Here is a 15,857-nt window from a genome sequence, read left to right on the forward strand (position 1 = left end):
AAATACAAACAATAACGGGTTATGTAGAACGGTTTATTGCCTTTCATTTCTGAAATTTTTATCGAGGTAATTTTCGTTTAGAGCGAGAAAAGAATTTTTTAAGTTGAGCTCTTGGGCAGCAAGTTGCGTCATCATTTAACTCCTCTTCACCGCAGAACATGGCACCTGGCATGGCACGACACTTATCACCAGATAACTTCGTTTGCTGTCTTTCACTGTCGTGCATTTTTAGGGCTGGAGTTAAAGACGATATTGCGCGACATTTGGCGGATAGTGCAATAAACGAGATCATTTTCGCTTTCAAAGTTCGAGCAAATCCGCTTCGGTGAGGGGCGGCCAAGAGAAGAAAAACAAGGGTATTCAACGTGCTTTCTCACATGGACCACGAGGAGGGATGACCAGCTGTCATGGCAGGCGTATCACATGTGGTTTATTTGTATTCGAAAAGATCGTGGAGAGCGCGCGCCTCGGAGCGCATGCACGTAAAGATGCGAAGTGCACACCGCTGCTGCGGTGACGCGACGCTCTGGCGGGGAACGCGGTCCACTCGCATGAAGGTGCTTCGCCAGCATAGTGGCTCGTCTACAGCTGTCGCTGGAGTATTAATGCAGAAATTGCACTGATTAATCAAATACAACAAACACATGATATTGGAAACAACCGGGCATGAGCCTCTGACGGCCACAAGGGTTAGGTGCCACGTGGTGCCACTGCGTCACGGATTGTTTCAACACCGGATCGTTCAGGTCATTTACAGATCCGCATCTCACAAGCGCTTATGCTGGTGATTCCGTCTGTCATGGCCTTGACGAGAATGACTGAATGCGACAGAACCACACCGAACAACTAGCTCACTTGGGCATGAGCCGCACTATCAAACGTTAAGAAAATCTTTCCCCACGAATACCTGTTCGACTACTTCACATTCCCATGCTTGCCTGCAGTGCAAACCTCACTTAAGAATAAGAATTATAGATTTCGCATGGCTACAGTGTCGGCAGTGTCGTGCTCTGCAGTGAAGAGGCGTTGAGAGCCGACGCAACTTGCTGCCCGAGAGCTCAACATTAAAATTCTTTTCTCGTTTAAAAAAAAATCACCTCGATAACAAGTTCAGAAATAAAAGGCAAAAAATTGTTCTTTGTAACCCGCTATTGTTTGTATTTTTACTTGGAACACCTCAGGGTGAAATTAACGAGTGTTTTTGGCTCAAAAGGCACTTTTTGCAACTATATTTTTTTTACTTCCAAGAGAAAGTTGATATTTAAAACAAAAAACAACAAAAATGATACATTTTCATACTTTTTTCGATTTTTAAAAAATATTTGTGCCGTGTAAAGCTGCATGCTCCGAATTATATCGAAAGACAGAATCTGCAAATTCAATGAAAAAATTTTTTGAAGTGTCTTCTAAAAATGTGAACTTAATACTTATTGAGCAGTGCTTAGTTTCTCACCTTTTCTAAATATTCAAACTGCCCTCACCTCACAAATAAATTTTTTCCGGCAAAAATATTTCATGCTTTTATTATGCACATTACGATAAGTTTCCATGAATTTTTCTGAACAAATTGGAGATGGTTGAGTGCAACAGCTGGGACGTTTGGCGTCGAATGACCCATGTGTGAGATGCCATAACTGTTTAGCGCTGTTTGGAAATGCTGCGATGTTTGGCCACGAGTTCAGGTGAATTGGAAATTTTGTAATTTATGAATGCTTGGGAGGTTTGAACACTTCAAATATTAAAATTTCATTGCAAATTGAATAGCACATACTATATGCGAACATTTTAAAACTTTAAACAATCGCACACCCCTCACGGCCAGACTTGAATGAGAAGAGAACAAATGCTTACAGCTTTCATTGAGCGTGGGACGACTGGCTCGCTGTTCGAGCGCTGCTCATAGACGAAGCAGAAGAAGAGGCCCGCCACTTCGGGGGCAACCAGGGTGAGCAGCGACTCCTGAAGCAGCAACTCAGTGAGCATCACTTCATGGCTGGAGAGGGAACGTGCCACATGACGCTTGAGTGTCAGCGTACCACTTGGCTCAACGTAGCCAAGTCGCTCCAGTGCCAGCACATGGTTCCGGTAGTCAGGCATGAAAGCAAGGCTATCCTGTGACAGCTGGCGCTGCAGGTGCCGCACCTCCTCCGACAGCCTCCGACGCCGATGTTCCTGCTCGAACTGACCACCCAAGCATTTCACGTTCAGTGCAACTCTAAGCAAGTGCTTGTTCACAGACTGACTTGTTGCACAAATACAAAATCAGCAAAAAGTGCAACCTTAAAGGATTACTTAATACGGAATTGTCAACTGTCGACAAGTGACAGTAACAAGTGCCACAATACTGGCTTGCAGCAAGAGCCTACTCAGCAAGGAAATCCCAAGGAAGCGCTTCTGCTATTTGCACGCACGTTTGGCTGAATTCAGAATTGATATAGCATAGCCAAGAACCAAGGAAGCAGGAGATGATCGTCCAGCCAAGAAGTCCTGACTAAGATAGTTATGTGACTAAATTGCATTGAGGGTTCACTTACCAATTCGAAAGGTGCAACAAGTTACTAGATCAAAAGTTACGATGGAAATTATGCAGCCAAGCATGTGCTTACACTTGCCTAATAATGTGATGACTACCACACAGACACAGTCTGAATAACACAGGGCAAGCAGTGCTGCTCCAAGTCCTTTTTAAATGGCTTCTAATGGGAAGTAGGAGGCTTGCTACCTAATACAGTTGATACCGTATAATATAAAAACAAGATATATCGAGTTAATGTTTTATTGGGTAGCAGGCACGTAGCCAGGAATTTTTTGGGGGAGGGGCCCAAGGTAATTTTCCAGCTTCCGGGGGGGGGGGGGGGGGGGGGGGGGGTTGAACTTGATTTTGGGGGTCCCCAACCCCCCCCCCCCACTGGATATGTGCTTGTTGGATAGGAGTCAAAACAACTCATTGAAAATCCCATGTAAAAGTTCTAGAGTCCTACTGCATGTGTTTACCTAAAATCCCGCTGAGTGGAACATTTGCTGTATTGAGCAGCATGCCACGTCCCTGCAAGTTATGATTCTTTAATGGAGCTCTTGCGATCATCTTTAGCATGCAGAGCTACATCACTGTGTGGCCTTGGAGAGAAGGAAGCCCAGCCACGTTGGCTGCGTGGCTTAGGCGACCTGCTGGCAGCAGTAGCTTCATAAATGCACTGTGAAGCTGCGTGACGAGGAGAATGTGGAGTGTGACCGGGTGCGCAAGGCAACAAAGGAGGAAGGGAAAACCATGCAAGAGGAATCTAGTTTTATAGCAACAGCTGTTAAGCACCTGTTCTGCATCATCGCAGTAGTAGTAGTATGTAGCAGTCGACGGTGTAACCAGTGGGTGTGTTGCTGTAGGAACCACTTGGAGGGTGGTTACTATGCCTCCGTAACCAATGGGTGTCACTACCAGAACCATCCGAAGGGTGTTTACCATGGAAGGGGGAGGGTATGGAGAGAGCGTAGAAAGGCGCAAGCGGTGGGTGATTGCCACTGGAACCAACCAGAGGAAAGTCACCTTGGAAGGAGGGAGGGTATGGCGAGGTCGTAGGAAGGCATAACTGGAAGGTGGTCACCGTGGAAGGAGGAGGGTGTGGCGAGAGCATAGGAAAGCTTAATAGGAGGGTGGTTACCGTGGAAGGAGGAACCTATCGCGAGAGCGTAAGGTAGAAGCGGAGGGTGGTTGCTGCGGGAACTACCCTGAGGGTACTGCATGAATCAACTTGCCCAAGCAAGAGTTTTACCGTGAGGGTAGTTTCCCTAGAAAGAGGAGGGTTTGACGAGAGCGCAGGAAGGAATAACCGGAGGTGGTTACCAACGAAACCATATGAAGGGTGGTTACCATGGAAGCGGAGGGAGAGTATGGCGAGAACGGAAGAATATAGCGAAGTCTATGTGAGCAGCTGCTGTGAAACACGACGAGTGAGGAGAGGGTCAGTGGTGGCACTGTGTGCCTACAGCAGCAGATTGGACAGGAGAGATCATTTAAATGTGAGTATGAGAGGGAAACTAAAAAGAGCGCTCTAGACCTACACAGATATGAAGCTGCTTTCACATTCGCTACCTCAACATACTGTATTAACTCACGTAATTGGCGCACTTTTTTTTTTCCTGAAATTAAGGCTTAACAAAAGAGGTACGCAAATTACGCCGAGATTTTACGAACACGTCTTAAAAACTCTACAAAGGCCATGTATAAGTAGACCCTGCAACTTGCACTCCTCACTGGCCAAAAAAAAAGTAGACACATACCCACCCATTCTCCGGGCCTGCTACAGACCCATGTAGCGCAGTTCCCCGCGTGATGGAATATATATATATATATATAGCACGTGCGCAGCTCGAAGCAGTAAACGTCGAACTATGCAAACGCAAAGCCAGCAGTTAGAGACGAATGGAGATGTAAGGCGATAATATGGCACTCTCCTCTTATGCGAGCCGGCTGAGCAGCAACAAACAGAAGAACCAACGGTTCGGTAGTTTCGGATTCTGGAGTGATGTACGCTCCAGGGCACGGTGCTCCAGAGGTTACTGGATGTTTGCTCTCACAGCCATTCAAATGGGAAAGTGACCGCCAGAGCAAGTGAGTTGGGTAAGCGGCGTCAATTGACTTTTTCTCACCGGAAGCAAATTACAAACAAATTAAACTTTTTTTGACAGCACTCACACACCTTTCGCAGCCGCATGTGGCGACGCAGCTGCACCGATCTTTCCAAGCCTGACTTGCAAGCACCCGTGTGCATGCTCGAGTGCTTGCCCAGCAGAGAGCGCAAAATTTGCGAGTAAAACTTTTTTCTAAAAATCAGGGTAAAAAGGTGGGGGTGCACAAATTATGTAAGCAAATACGGTATTGTAACACACAAATACCGCAACAGCTGTCGCTCTGTCTCGCATTACACAGTGGTACCCATCCTGTAATTTTTTTTGTGCTGCTGCAGTTGACGTGGCAAGTTCAGGCTTGTGGCTAAATAGGTGCTGTGAGTCTTCCCTACTCTATTCTCGGCACTATGTTTAGCGATTACCAGAAGCACAGACACAAAAAAGAACTTAAGATTAAACAACAGGGGCTGACATAAATCATGGCTGTTGGCATAAAGTGGCTCGCACATAGCTTGTAGATCAGCTTACATAGCGGTACAGTAAAAGCTCGTTAATTCGAAATCGCTTAATTCGAACCGCCGGTTAATTCGAACTGATGCCCGGGTCCCTGCAAAGCCCTATGTATATCAATGGGCCGGAACGCCCGATAATTCGAACGTACCGGTACTCACGTCGGTTAATTCGAACTAGGAGCCGGCAGCCGACATTGCTTCTCGTAAATAGAAGTCGCCTCGTAACGAGTACAATGCATTGAAATTTTTTTTTTTAAATATGCACAGCGACGAGAATAAATAAGCCAGCGCGCATTTTTGCACGCACGAGGCGAGCCGCCAATTTCCTTGCTGGAGCCTCCGGCGTTGTTGTTGTTGCGACTGAGGGAAGGATGAAAAGGAAAGTGCACGGGCCTGCCGATTGGCTCAGGCCGAGCCATCACCGCTGCCGCGTGCAGATAGAGGAGAGTTCAAAGATAAGAGGAAAGAAAGAAAAGAAAAGACGCGTGTCGCAACAACCGCGTACGCCGCAGCGGACGCTGGCTGAAAAAACAGATTAAGCGGCCGAAGCCGCGCTCGCTCATCGCTCGCTGCACACCACTCTCCGGCGCATGCCGTAGCAGGTTTTCTCTGACGCGCGGGCGCCGCCGCCGCCGATGCTCCGGAGCAAGCCGTTTCAGGTTTTCGTTGCGCTGCGGCGGCTGCGATCGGTGGAATGCACGAGAAGTCTTTTCTTGTCGCATTTTGCGTGAGCTTGCTCGTTTGTGTGGTATCTCGCCGCTGACGTCTCATCGACTGTCCCGATCATGGCGAGCCGTGGAAAGTACTCGGCAAAGGATTTAAAGACTAAAGTTGAAATATTGCAGGCGGTTGAACGTGGTCTCTTAACGAAGACAGCGATTGCAGAGAAGTATGGCATCAAAAAAAGCACGTTGTCTACCTACATCAAGAACAAGGACTCTATCATCGATGCTTACCAAAAGGAGATTGAGCCCTCGCGGAAAAGACTACGGACGTCGGCTCACCCCGAGATGGAGACTGCTGTCATTACGTGGATAAAGGATGTTCGCAGCAGGAATATTCCATTAAGTGGACCCATAATTGCTGCTAAGGCAGCGGACTTCGCCAACCAAATGGGCATCAGCGACTTCAATGCATCGGAAGGCTGGTTATCACGTTTTAAGGCCCGCCACGGGCTGACGTTTAAGAACGTCTGCGGAGAGGCAGCCGCAGTCGACAAAGATACCTGCGAAAATTGGGTCTTAGGTGAATTGAAGGAATATCTTGCCGATTACCCACTCAGCGATGTTTTCAATGCTGATGAAACCGCACTTTATTTTAAGTTGCTCCCAAACAAGACTGTGAGCTATAAAGGTGATACGTGCTCGGGCGGAAAGCGCAGCAAGGAAAGAGTTACCGTGCTAGTGTGCGCGAATGTGACGGGCACGGAACGGTGCCGCTTGCTCGTGATAGGCAAAGCAGCGAAGCCTCGTTGTTTTAAAGGCGTGAAGACTCTCCCTGTTGAGTACACTTCGAACAAGAAGTCGTGGATGACGCGACTAATCTTCACGGACTGGTTGCGCACACTAGACAGAAAGTTCGCGGCACAGAATAGAAATATTCTTCTGTTCGTCGACAACTGTTCGGCGCATTGTGACATCAATGGACTGAAGGCGATACGTCTGGCATTTTTGCCAAAAAACACTACTGCTGTGCTGCAGCCTATGGACCTCGGGATTATTAAAAATCTAAAGACTCTGTACAGGCGCCACCTCCTAGAACGGATTCTTGTATGCATGGAAAGCGGGAAGCCGTATGATGTCAACCTGCTCGGAGCTTGCCACATGCTGGCAACATCGTGGAACGCCGTCAAGGCAGACACTATCGCTAACTGTTTCCGCAAGTGTGGCTTCAGTGAAACCACAGAAGCCTGCTGCACAGCCGACTTTGATGTTCAAGTGGATCAAGATGATGGCTCCATCGTGCTGGACCCTGCCTACGCTGTTTTATCGGAGGGTGTGGACTTCGAGAGCTTTGTCGACGTAGACAACGGCGTGGAGACAACGGGGCCTTTAACTGACGCCGAGATTATCGAGGCTGCGTCCAGTCAGCAGCACGACTCACGCGCGGCGAGCACGCCTGACAGCGACGACGAGTCCGACAAAGAGGACGATCCGTTGCCTCCTCCGAGCACATGTGAAGCAGCATCGGGACTCGATCTGGCTGCGCGCTATTTCTCCACCGATGAGAATTCGGATGCTGCGCTGGAGATGTTGGGCAAGCTGCAGACAATGCTTCTCGAGTCGCGGCGAAGAAAGCGCAAACAAATGCAAATCACCGATTATTTTTCATGTTGATATGCTTCGATCATTATTCTTTTGTTAATAAACATGTTTTTGAAGCATAAATAGTGTCATATTTCATCATTAAGCCTGACGCTCACGTGGGTACATTTATCATTAGTTCCAGGCGCAATAATTGATTGGATATCTTTATTTCCTTTGGTGTTTGGACTCGCATGATTTTAATACCCGCAATCGCCGACCTCAAAGAGTAGTAGTGCGTATTCCTCGATAACGATCCCAGATATGGCTATTTTGGCTTCGGCCCTAGCAGCCAAATGCAATGGCCATCTTTTTTTTTTTTTCCGCCCGCTCGTTAATTCAAACTCCGCTTAATTCGAACAATTTTTCAGTCCCCCACGAGTTCGAATTAACGAGCTTTTACTGTATGTACTAGGTGTATTAGTGAAGCCCGCCACTAATTTTTAAAAATAGGCTTTTGCAGGTAAAGGTAAGATTTCTGTGGCATAGTATTGCTAGTGTTGGCAGACGTAAAAAAACTGGCAAGCAATGTGAACTAGTGAAGTGATTAACGAAATTTTAGTAGTGAACTTTTTAACTGTTACAGATATGCACCTGATTGTAATTAGATATTTGTAGCCTGCCATTAGTATTAGCCATATCAGTTAACAGAATTTCGAAAACACGATTACCCTCGCCGCTGTGGCTCAACTAACTTGGACCATTTCTCGTGGTATGTAAAAGCTCTGCACCTGCAGGAGGGCGCAATGTGACGTAAATCAAATCACGACACTCCGTGGCACACATACCACATGACAATCTCTGCCCCACCCACACTGAAGCAGCGAAGTGGCAAGGAGCGGGGAGCACCGCAGCATAGTCGGTTCAGAGATCGTCGTGTGGTATGTGCGTCACGAAGTGACACGATTTGATTACCATCGCTTTGCATCCTCCCATAGTTGCGTGGTTTTTGAAAACCAGAAGAAATAGGCCCAAATTAGTTGAGCCACAGCAGTGAAAGTAATCGCGTTTTCAAAATTCTAAGAACTGATATGGCTTATACTAATGGCTGGCAAAAATCTCCAATTACAATCAAGTGCCTATCTGCAATAGTTAAAAAGTTAACTACTAAAATTTGGTTAATCATTTTACAAGTTAACATGGTTTGCTGGTTTTTTGACATCCGCTAACACTGGTGCCGCAAAAACCTTTTCTGAAAAACCTTTTCTGTACTTCAAAACCACTATTTTTAAAAATTAGTGCCGGGCTTACCGGTATATGAAATTTCCGATAAATGTACTGAACCATTTCGTGATCCCCGTCGAGTCTAATAAAGCCAAACCCTGCTACAAAAAATTTTTGCTACACCAAGGTAGGGTTAAACCTCAATGTAGGAAACGTTAGTGTAACAACATCCTCGATGTAAGGAAATATTATAGTTTTAACAATTTTGCGTCCATAGAACAACATGCATTTCTAACTTGAATATAACCAAGTTAATTCTGCCACTTTCAACATAACGAAGTTTCACTTACACTACTGGCTCGAAACAAACCCAAGGAAAAAATTGTACCAAGGGCTCAAGAGGCTGAGCGGAGTGCGCACCAGAGCACGCACCAGGGCCCCTACATCAAAGCGGCCCTATCTGGCTTGCAGACAAAGACTTTTGCCATAGTGTAGATGAAAATGTTTAAATGCTCCCTCTCTTGACTGTTGCAAACTGGTTCTACTGCTGCTCCCATCGTGCTAGCAACAGGTGCGCAGGACAGTCCAGTGAGCAATATGGCAGAGCCCAGAAAGCGCTTATTGCAAAGGTTATGGAAAAGCAATGACGATAGGGGTGAGTGCACCAACTGCTGCGCCATCTGGGGTAGTACAACCAAGGCTGCTGATTGTGGTATCGAGCAAATCCACTAGAAGACAAGCGCAGACGTGGCCTGCCAGGCCAGCCTGAAGCTCTCATTGCCTTTAATCTTGCCCAAATTCGGTGCTGCATGCAGCACGCTACCTTTGCTCAGAAGCAGCGTCCCATGTTTACCGTGTTTATCGATCTCCGAACCACAGTAAAAGGACCGAGAGTCACAAATAACAGCACACCCAGCTGTGAAGCCAGACTTATGCTTCACGTCTGACACCTCACTTTGAACTCACACAATGCGTGCACACGCATACGAATGTGCACGCTGGCAGTGGAAAGCGATGAGGCACAAAGTGGGCCTGATCTCATTTCATCGGGTGCCATTGACACATAGGATGAGGGAAGGAGGGAGGTTTTTTTATACCGCACCGCTGATGTCGCTTCTTCGTTTCTTTGCCTCCTTCCCATTAGGCAGCGGCATTCATCACCGTCATGTCAACGATATGACAGTGAAACTAAACCTCAAGGCGGGTGGGCTGTGCCCGTCACACGCGTCTATGCTCGATGTGATAGACATGATGAGGTGCTTCGCGAGCAACACGAGCAAGTCTCAGTGAAATCTCTACGAACAATGCGTAACACCGCTGTTCATAGCGAAGATGCCACAGAAACAGAACAATTTCACTGCAAATCAATGGCTTTCCTCTGAGTGGGGCCCAACACATTTTCGAGTATTCTTTGCACACTAGGAAATGAATTCTAAAGTAGTGAAATTGCAAAGTAACGAAAAAAACTGGGGATTTTACTGACTTCATTATATCAATCTTTAACTGTATTTTCAATTCTCCGTCAAAAAACATAAAATAAAGCAAGTAATTGCCTTCACAATGAACTATTTTCAGAGCAGGGTTCCACTTCAACATAATTTTTGTGTAAAGGTGAACTTCTTAATTTAGTTGAAATGTAAGAAACAAAACGCCGCCAATTTGTTTATTTCCGCACATTCAAAGGTGCTTAGTGTGTTTATTACCGCATTTGGACTCATCGACGCCCGCCAAAGTCTGTATGCCCTTCAACATGTGACCTTCCATTTCTTGCCCATGCTGAAATGCTCACCACTGCTCTAGAACAGACGGGAAAGTGAAGCTAATGTGACATGTGCGCCACGGAGCGACTTAAACTGGTGGGCGTCGTAGCACCAAATATGCGCGATGCTTGAAATGCAAGACACGAAGACCAAACTTTGGTGAGCCACAGGGACAAGGTAATCGCTAGGGGTGTGCGAATATTGAAATTTTCGAATACGAATCGAATACGAATACGAAGGAAAAAATGGCTTCGAATATCTGATCAGCACAAAAAATAAATTCAGAAAAGATAAACAAGCAAACATTGTTGCTCATATTTTTTCAAAACAGTTTATGGCCTTTGCAACTGAAATAAAGAAAACTAGACTGCCTGAGCACCGAATAAAAAAAATATTATGTGCGCAGAAATGTATACTACTTAACTGAACAGCGTAGCAGTATCCAACCTGTAATGTGGTCTTGCAAAATGAAATTCATAACATTAGAAGACTGGGAACAGAAATAACATGATGGCTATTAAAACCTCATTATGGCATGATGGCAAGTAAAACCTCTCCACTCGCCCATGAGGCGAGTGGCGAAGCTCAGAAACCAAAACTACGCAGCCAGGTTAATTTTTTGACCCAGTGACAGAGGCCCTCCGAACGTTGTCACGCCTGCCGTTACGCCCATTTAAGAGGTGCATGGGTTACAGTGCACCATGCAACAGGCGGGATTTTTACAGGATCGCTTGCCCTGTTGTGATACCTCGACTTGCCTGTTCGGGAGCCTCACGCGAAATTCCCAAGTAGGCTTTCCCGCATAGCGTAGTCGACCAAAACAAGATGGTGGTGGTCACACTCGGAGAGTTTTTAAGGTGACAGAACGAATGCCATGGGTGTGGGCATTAATTATATAACATATTACGGAAGGATAAAAAAATGAACGTGCTTTCGCGTTGCAATTGTTAGAAACGGGTCGTCTCCCATCTTGTTCGCAGCACAAGTGGTATGTGAGAAAGCCCACTTGCGGAATTGCGCACGAGGTCAAGCCTAGCGGCATCGGAATGCGATCGGTCCACGTGATAAACGATGGAGAAGAGAACAGGGCCTTTGTATTGTTTTTCTGGAACTTAAAACTCTATATCCAGATAATTTGCCCAGATATTGCGGTTTTGCCACAATCGAATCTACAAAAGTCGGCGCGGTATACAATCGCTCCCGAGAATTCGGAAATGCTTGAATATCAATTTACCGAATATGAATATGAACCGAATATGAAACATATTCGATTCGTATCCAAAATTTGAAATATTTGCACACCCCTAGTAATCGCATTTCGGAAATTTTAAAAAGTGATATGGCTATTATTAACAGCCAGCTACAAATCTGCAATTGCCTTGAGGAACCTAACTGTAATACATCCGAACCTCATTATAACGAAACGGTTTATAACGAACACGGGCAACAACGAAGCTATGGCTATGAAAGCTACGAAGTTGAAGGGGCCCGGTGATTACTTATAACGAGGTTCAACTGTAGTTAATAACAACATAGCCTTTAGAAATAGTTAACCAGCTTACTAGTTAACACGACTGACTTGTTTATTTATGTATGCCAACATTGGTATTGCAATGCCAGAGAACCCATTTTTTTATACCTCAGAAAGCTTATTTCCAAATATTCTGGATCACCTTCGTAGAAACAGCCTGTATACACCCTCACAGCGTATGCCCAAGCCACCAAAATTTGGCAACATACTGAAATGCCAATGAACGAATGTCCGTTGAACTTTTCAGTTTTGCGAACTTTTGTAGAATCCCCACGAAAACCACCACTTTCCAATGGAAATGAATTTTGAACAAATTTCAGCATACTGCAACTTTAAGTTCAGCACACATTTTGATGAGCAACAACAAAATGCTTCTAAATCAAAATGCATCATTTCGGCAGATGTGAAGAAAATTTTGTCTGCACCGGCATAGTACCACCAGATGAATGCTTACCATTCCCAGCTCCAATGCTAATTTATAGCAGCAAACAGTACAGCAGCTGCAATCTACAGTGTGTGCTAGCTCTTTAATTTCTCATTCTGGAAGATTTCTGCACAGCTAAAAACCAATAAAAACACATTTCCTTGGTCTGGGCTGCCACACAGAAAAAATTAATGGCAAAGTGGGGTCCAGTTAGCATGCTACCTGCTAGGCTGCACTCACACTTACATGAGCCTCAAACAGGAGGCAGGTGAGGCATTTGTTTTCAAGCAGCTTTTCCTCAAGCTGCTGGCTGCAGTTCACGAAGTCCACAGTCTCCATGGCCGGCAGGTGAAGGTCTTTGACCACATTAAGGACTGGCGGACCACCAGGGTGAGTTTCCACTAGCTCGAGTAGCTCCTGGCCCAGGACATTCCGACACTGTGGTTGCCTGCATAGAATTTTCACATGACCATGGGAAGCCTTGAATCGTTTGAAATAATAAGAAAAGCTACAAGGCATGGTGTAAAATATATAGGTGGGGACACAACATATGAAACACACTGGATGCCAGCGGCCAGATAATGTCCCACTCATGCACCTCCAAATCAGGCCTGTGATCAAAGCGTCTTGTCGGCAAAGCATTGAAATTTCGCTGGCAGAAACAAGAACATACATGAACTACCTTATTGCCATAGAAATCGGATGCTACCGCGCGACACTTGTTCCTTACCCCTTGGCCAGCCAACTGCCGTTCAGTTCAATCACATGTGTCGTAAGCCTTTCTTTTCTTATTTGAGAAATGCGGGCACTAAACCAGGTGCACAAAACCAGATGCAAAGGATGGGGACGAACAAACAAGCCAACCATCAAGTGAAAGAACAAAAGAACAAGCGAATGCCAGGTGAGGGTTACTGCTTTGTCATCAAGGCGCCGGCTCTTACCCATGCAACAGGTTCAAATAATGCGCGAAAATGAGCCACTTGGCGAAGAGTCATCTAGTAGTGCCTAGAGCAACTAGGAAACTTTATCTGCCAATAGCATGGGTCACTATGTTTCCACCTATATACCGAATGTCCCAGCTAACTAGAGCCAAGGGTTAAAAAATAAACTACTAGAGACAGGCGAGTGAAACCAGTTGCATATTGGTGACAGCCATCTTGCGCACCAATGGCATTTTTTGTTTCAGAATTAATTAATACTTTAAGTTTAATTATCTAAATTAATAAATATCGACTTTAGACAACAAATTGCATTTGAAGAGTTGTCAAGCACGTTCAGAAACCCCCATTCCATCATTTACGATAAGGAAACCCTCACGCGTCTTTTTCCCAGCTCCAAAGAAAGTCCGCGAAATACAAAATCAACTACGTGACTAACCCGCTTGCACGCCAAGATTGTGCTGCTTTCAAACGTGGTTTGAGCAAACAAAATCACCTGAATCCTTGACTCGAAGGCCTCGCGCCAGCGGCAGCCAGCGGCAGGCTGATATGTTGGCGGTGGTCTCTCGTCTGCGAGAGGTGCGAGTTGCCGCCGCCAACATATTGGCCTGCCGCTGCTGCGGGGCCGTCGAGTCAAGGATGCAAGTGATTTCGTTCGCTCAAACCACGCTTGAGAGCAGCAAGGTCGAGGTGCGCAAGTGCATTAGTCACGTAGTTGATTTTGTATTTCGCGGGCTTTCTTTGGAGCTGGGAAACAAGGACGCACGTGAGGATTTTCTTGTGGTAAATGATGGAATGGGGTTTCTGAAGGTGCTCGACAATTCTTCAAATGCAATTTGTTGTCTAAAGTCAACATTTATTAATTTATATAATTAAACTTAATTAAAATATTAATTAATTTCGAAACAAAAAATGCCACTGGTGCGCAAGATGGCTGTCACCAATATGCAACTTGTTTCACTTGCCTGTCTCTAATAGTTTATTTTTTAACCCTTCGCTCTAGTTAGCTGGGACACCCGGTATATCATGCTGCGCTACAAGGCGCCCCCTGTATTTCTCTAAAACGCAGCAATGCTGTTACTGCAATAACACCACTATGATGTGTTATGCTTATTTTTTCAGAATAAAGGCAACGCTAAGACCAGGTATGTACAAGCATTCATTGACACTATAGCAGCAGACATCAAGCACTCGTAACTAAAGAGGTTGAGGCACCAAATTTTGAGGCTATAAATAGCTTGTTATGGGCTTCCTTTGAACATAATGTCACCCATGGCAAAGTACTGGATGCAAAAAACGCTTAAAATATATTTTAATTCAGCTCCAAAAACTCCTTAGTGCTCTTTCTCACGATCGAGACCTATTGCTAGCACGACATTTGGTGACATATAACCTTAAGAATGATAGCAGTGAATATTAGCAACATCACAGCACAGTAATGTGATGTACTATGAACGGCGATGCACGACATCAGCCAGGTGCTGCACTGGTGGGGTGACTGGCAAATATATGCCGTCACTGATGCATCAGCGAGCACCAGCATCGTTGGCCGAGCGAAACCTTCATGTTGATAAGACGACGGCCTGAATAGTTGCTCTTGTCTATACCTTATCTGGATTATTTTTACTACATTTCACGTGTTCACTGTTCGACAATAATCAGTGGTACGAGTAGGCCTAGCAAGTCTGCAGAATTCGTATATCTGCAATGTCGGCGATTGTGGAGAGCAAGTTCACAAGTTTTAGCGAATACAAATGGTCATCGAGCACAGTACTGACAACAGTGACCAGACATGGACGATTGCTCACATCTTAGGACACACATACATCGATCGGGAAGCATCACTGCTAGGCGGTGTGATCCAGTCAGCGGACCAAAGCTGCAGGCGCACGACAGCAGTCATCAGCGCCGCTCGTAGAAGACAAATTGAGCCATTTTAATTATTGAAAATGGGCGCCGAACATATTTCTAGATAAAACAATTTAAAGTGAAGTATTGGACACATCGGAAAAAGCAGTTGCAACGAGCGAGAAACGCAGGACCTATGCGGTGCCAACAATCTCGCTGTGAAGCATTTCCCAGGCTGACACTCGCACTCATCGGTGATCCATTCAGAGTTACCACACTGCGTAAACAAGCAAACAGACAACAAGCGGAAAAGAAAAGACACTGCTCACCGTAGGACGAACGTAGCTTACATTACATGCCGAACGGATCCGCAGTTGCTGCCTGTGCACATGCAGCTATATAAACAAGAGTAGTACTAAGGTGAAGTCGTCATCATGGGCACATTCGTGGGGAAATTATGCACTCACGCGGTAAACACCAAATCCTGTAGAATTATCTTGAATTCATTTAGCGAATACACAGAGTGCTGGCTAAACAAGGAGCAGAAAAACAACGAGCAGTAGATGTCGAAATCAGTAGCCATGGGACCCACAGCAGTCTCGCGGTGCGGCTGCGCAAGCAGTGCGAAGTGGAGACAGAGATGTTGGCCGGTACGGACAGTGAGGTAACATGGCGTTGTAATGTGACCAGAAAATTGGCCAACTGATGCGATGTTGGCTACGGGCCACTGACACAAACGTCCAACAAGCATCGG

General features: G+C 45.8%; 1 protein-coding gene across 1 annotated transcript in view; it reads right to left on the reverse strand.

Annotated features, from left to right (window-relative positions):
* LOC144120251 (superkiller complex protein 2-like) overlaps window positions 1–15,857 on the reverse strand; it is a 52,029-nt gene that overhangs the window by 15,579 nt on the left and 20,593 nt on the right. The window contains exons 4-5 of the mRNA XM_077652653.1: window positions 12,564–12,765; window positions 1,852–2,181 (exon numbers count right to left, since the gene is read on the reverse strand). Of these exons, the coding sequence (XP_077508779.1) occupies window positions 1,852–2,181; window positions 12,564–12,656 (423 nt within the window). The 5' untranslated portion in view covers window positions 12,657–12,765. The remainder of the gene's footprint in view (window positions 1–1,851; window positions 2,182–12,563; window positions 12,766–15,857) is intronic.

The sequence above is a fragment of the Amblyomma americanum genome, chromosome 1 (genome assembly GCF_052857255.1).
Source record: "Amblyomma americanum isolate KBUSLIRL-KWMA chromosome 1, ASM5285725v1, whole genome shotgun sequence".
In the NCBI taxonomy this organism is placed as follows: domain Eukaryota; kingdom Metazoa; phylum Arthropoda; class Arachnida; order Ixodida; family Ixodidae; genus Amblyomma; species Amblyomma americanum.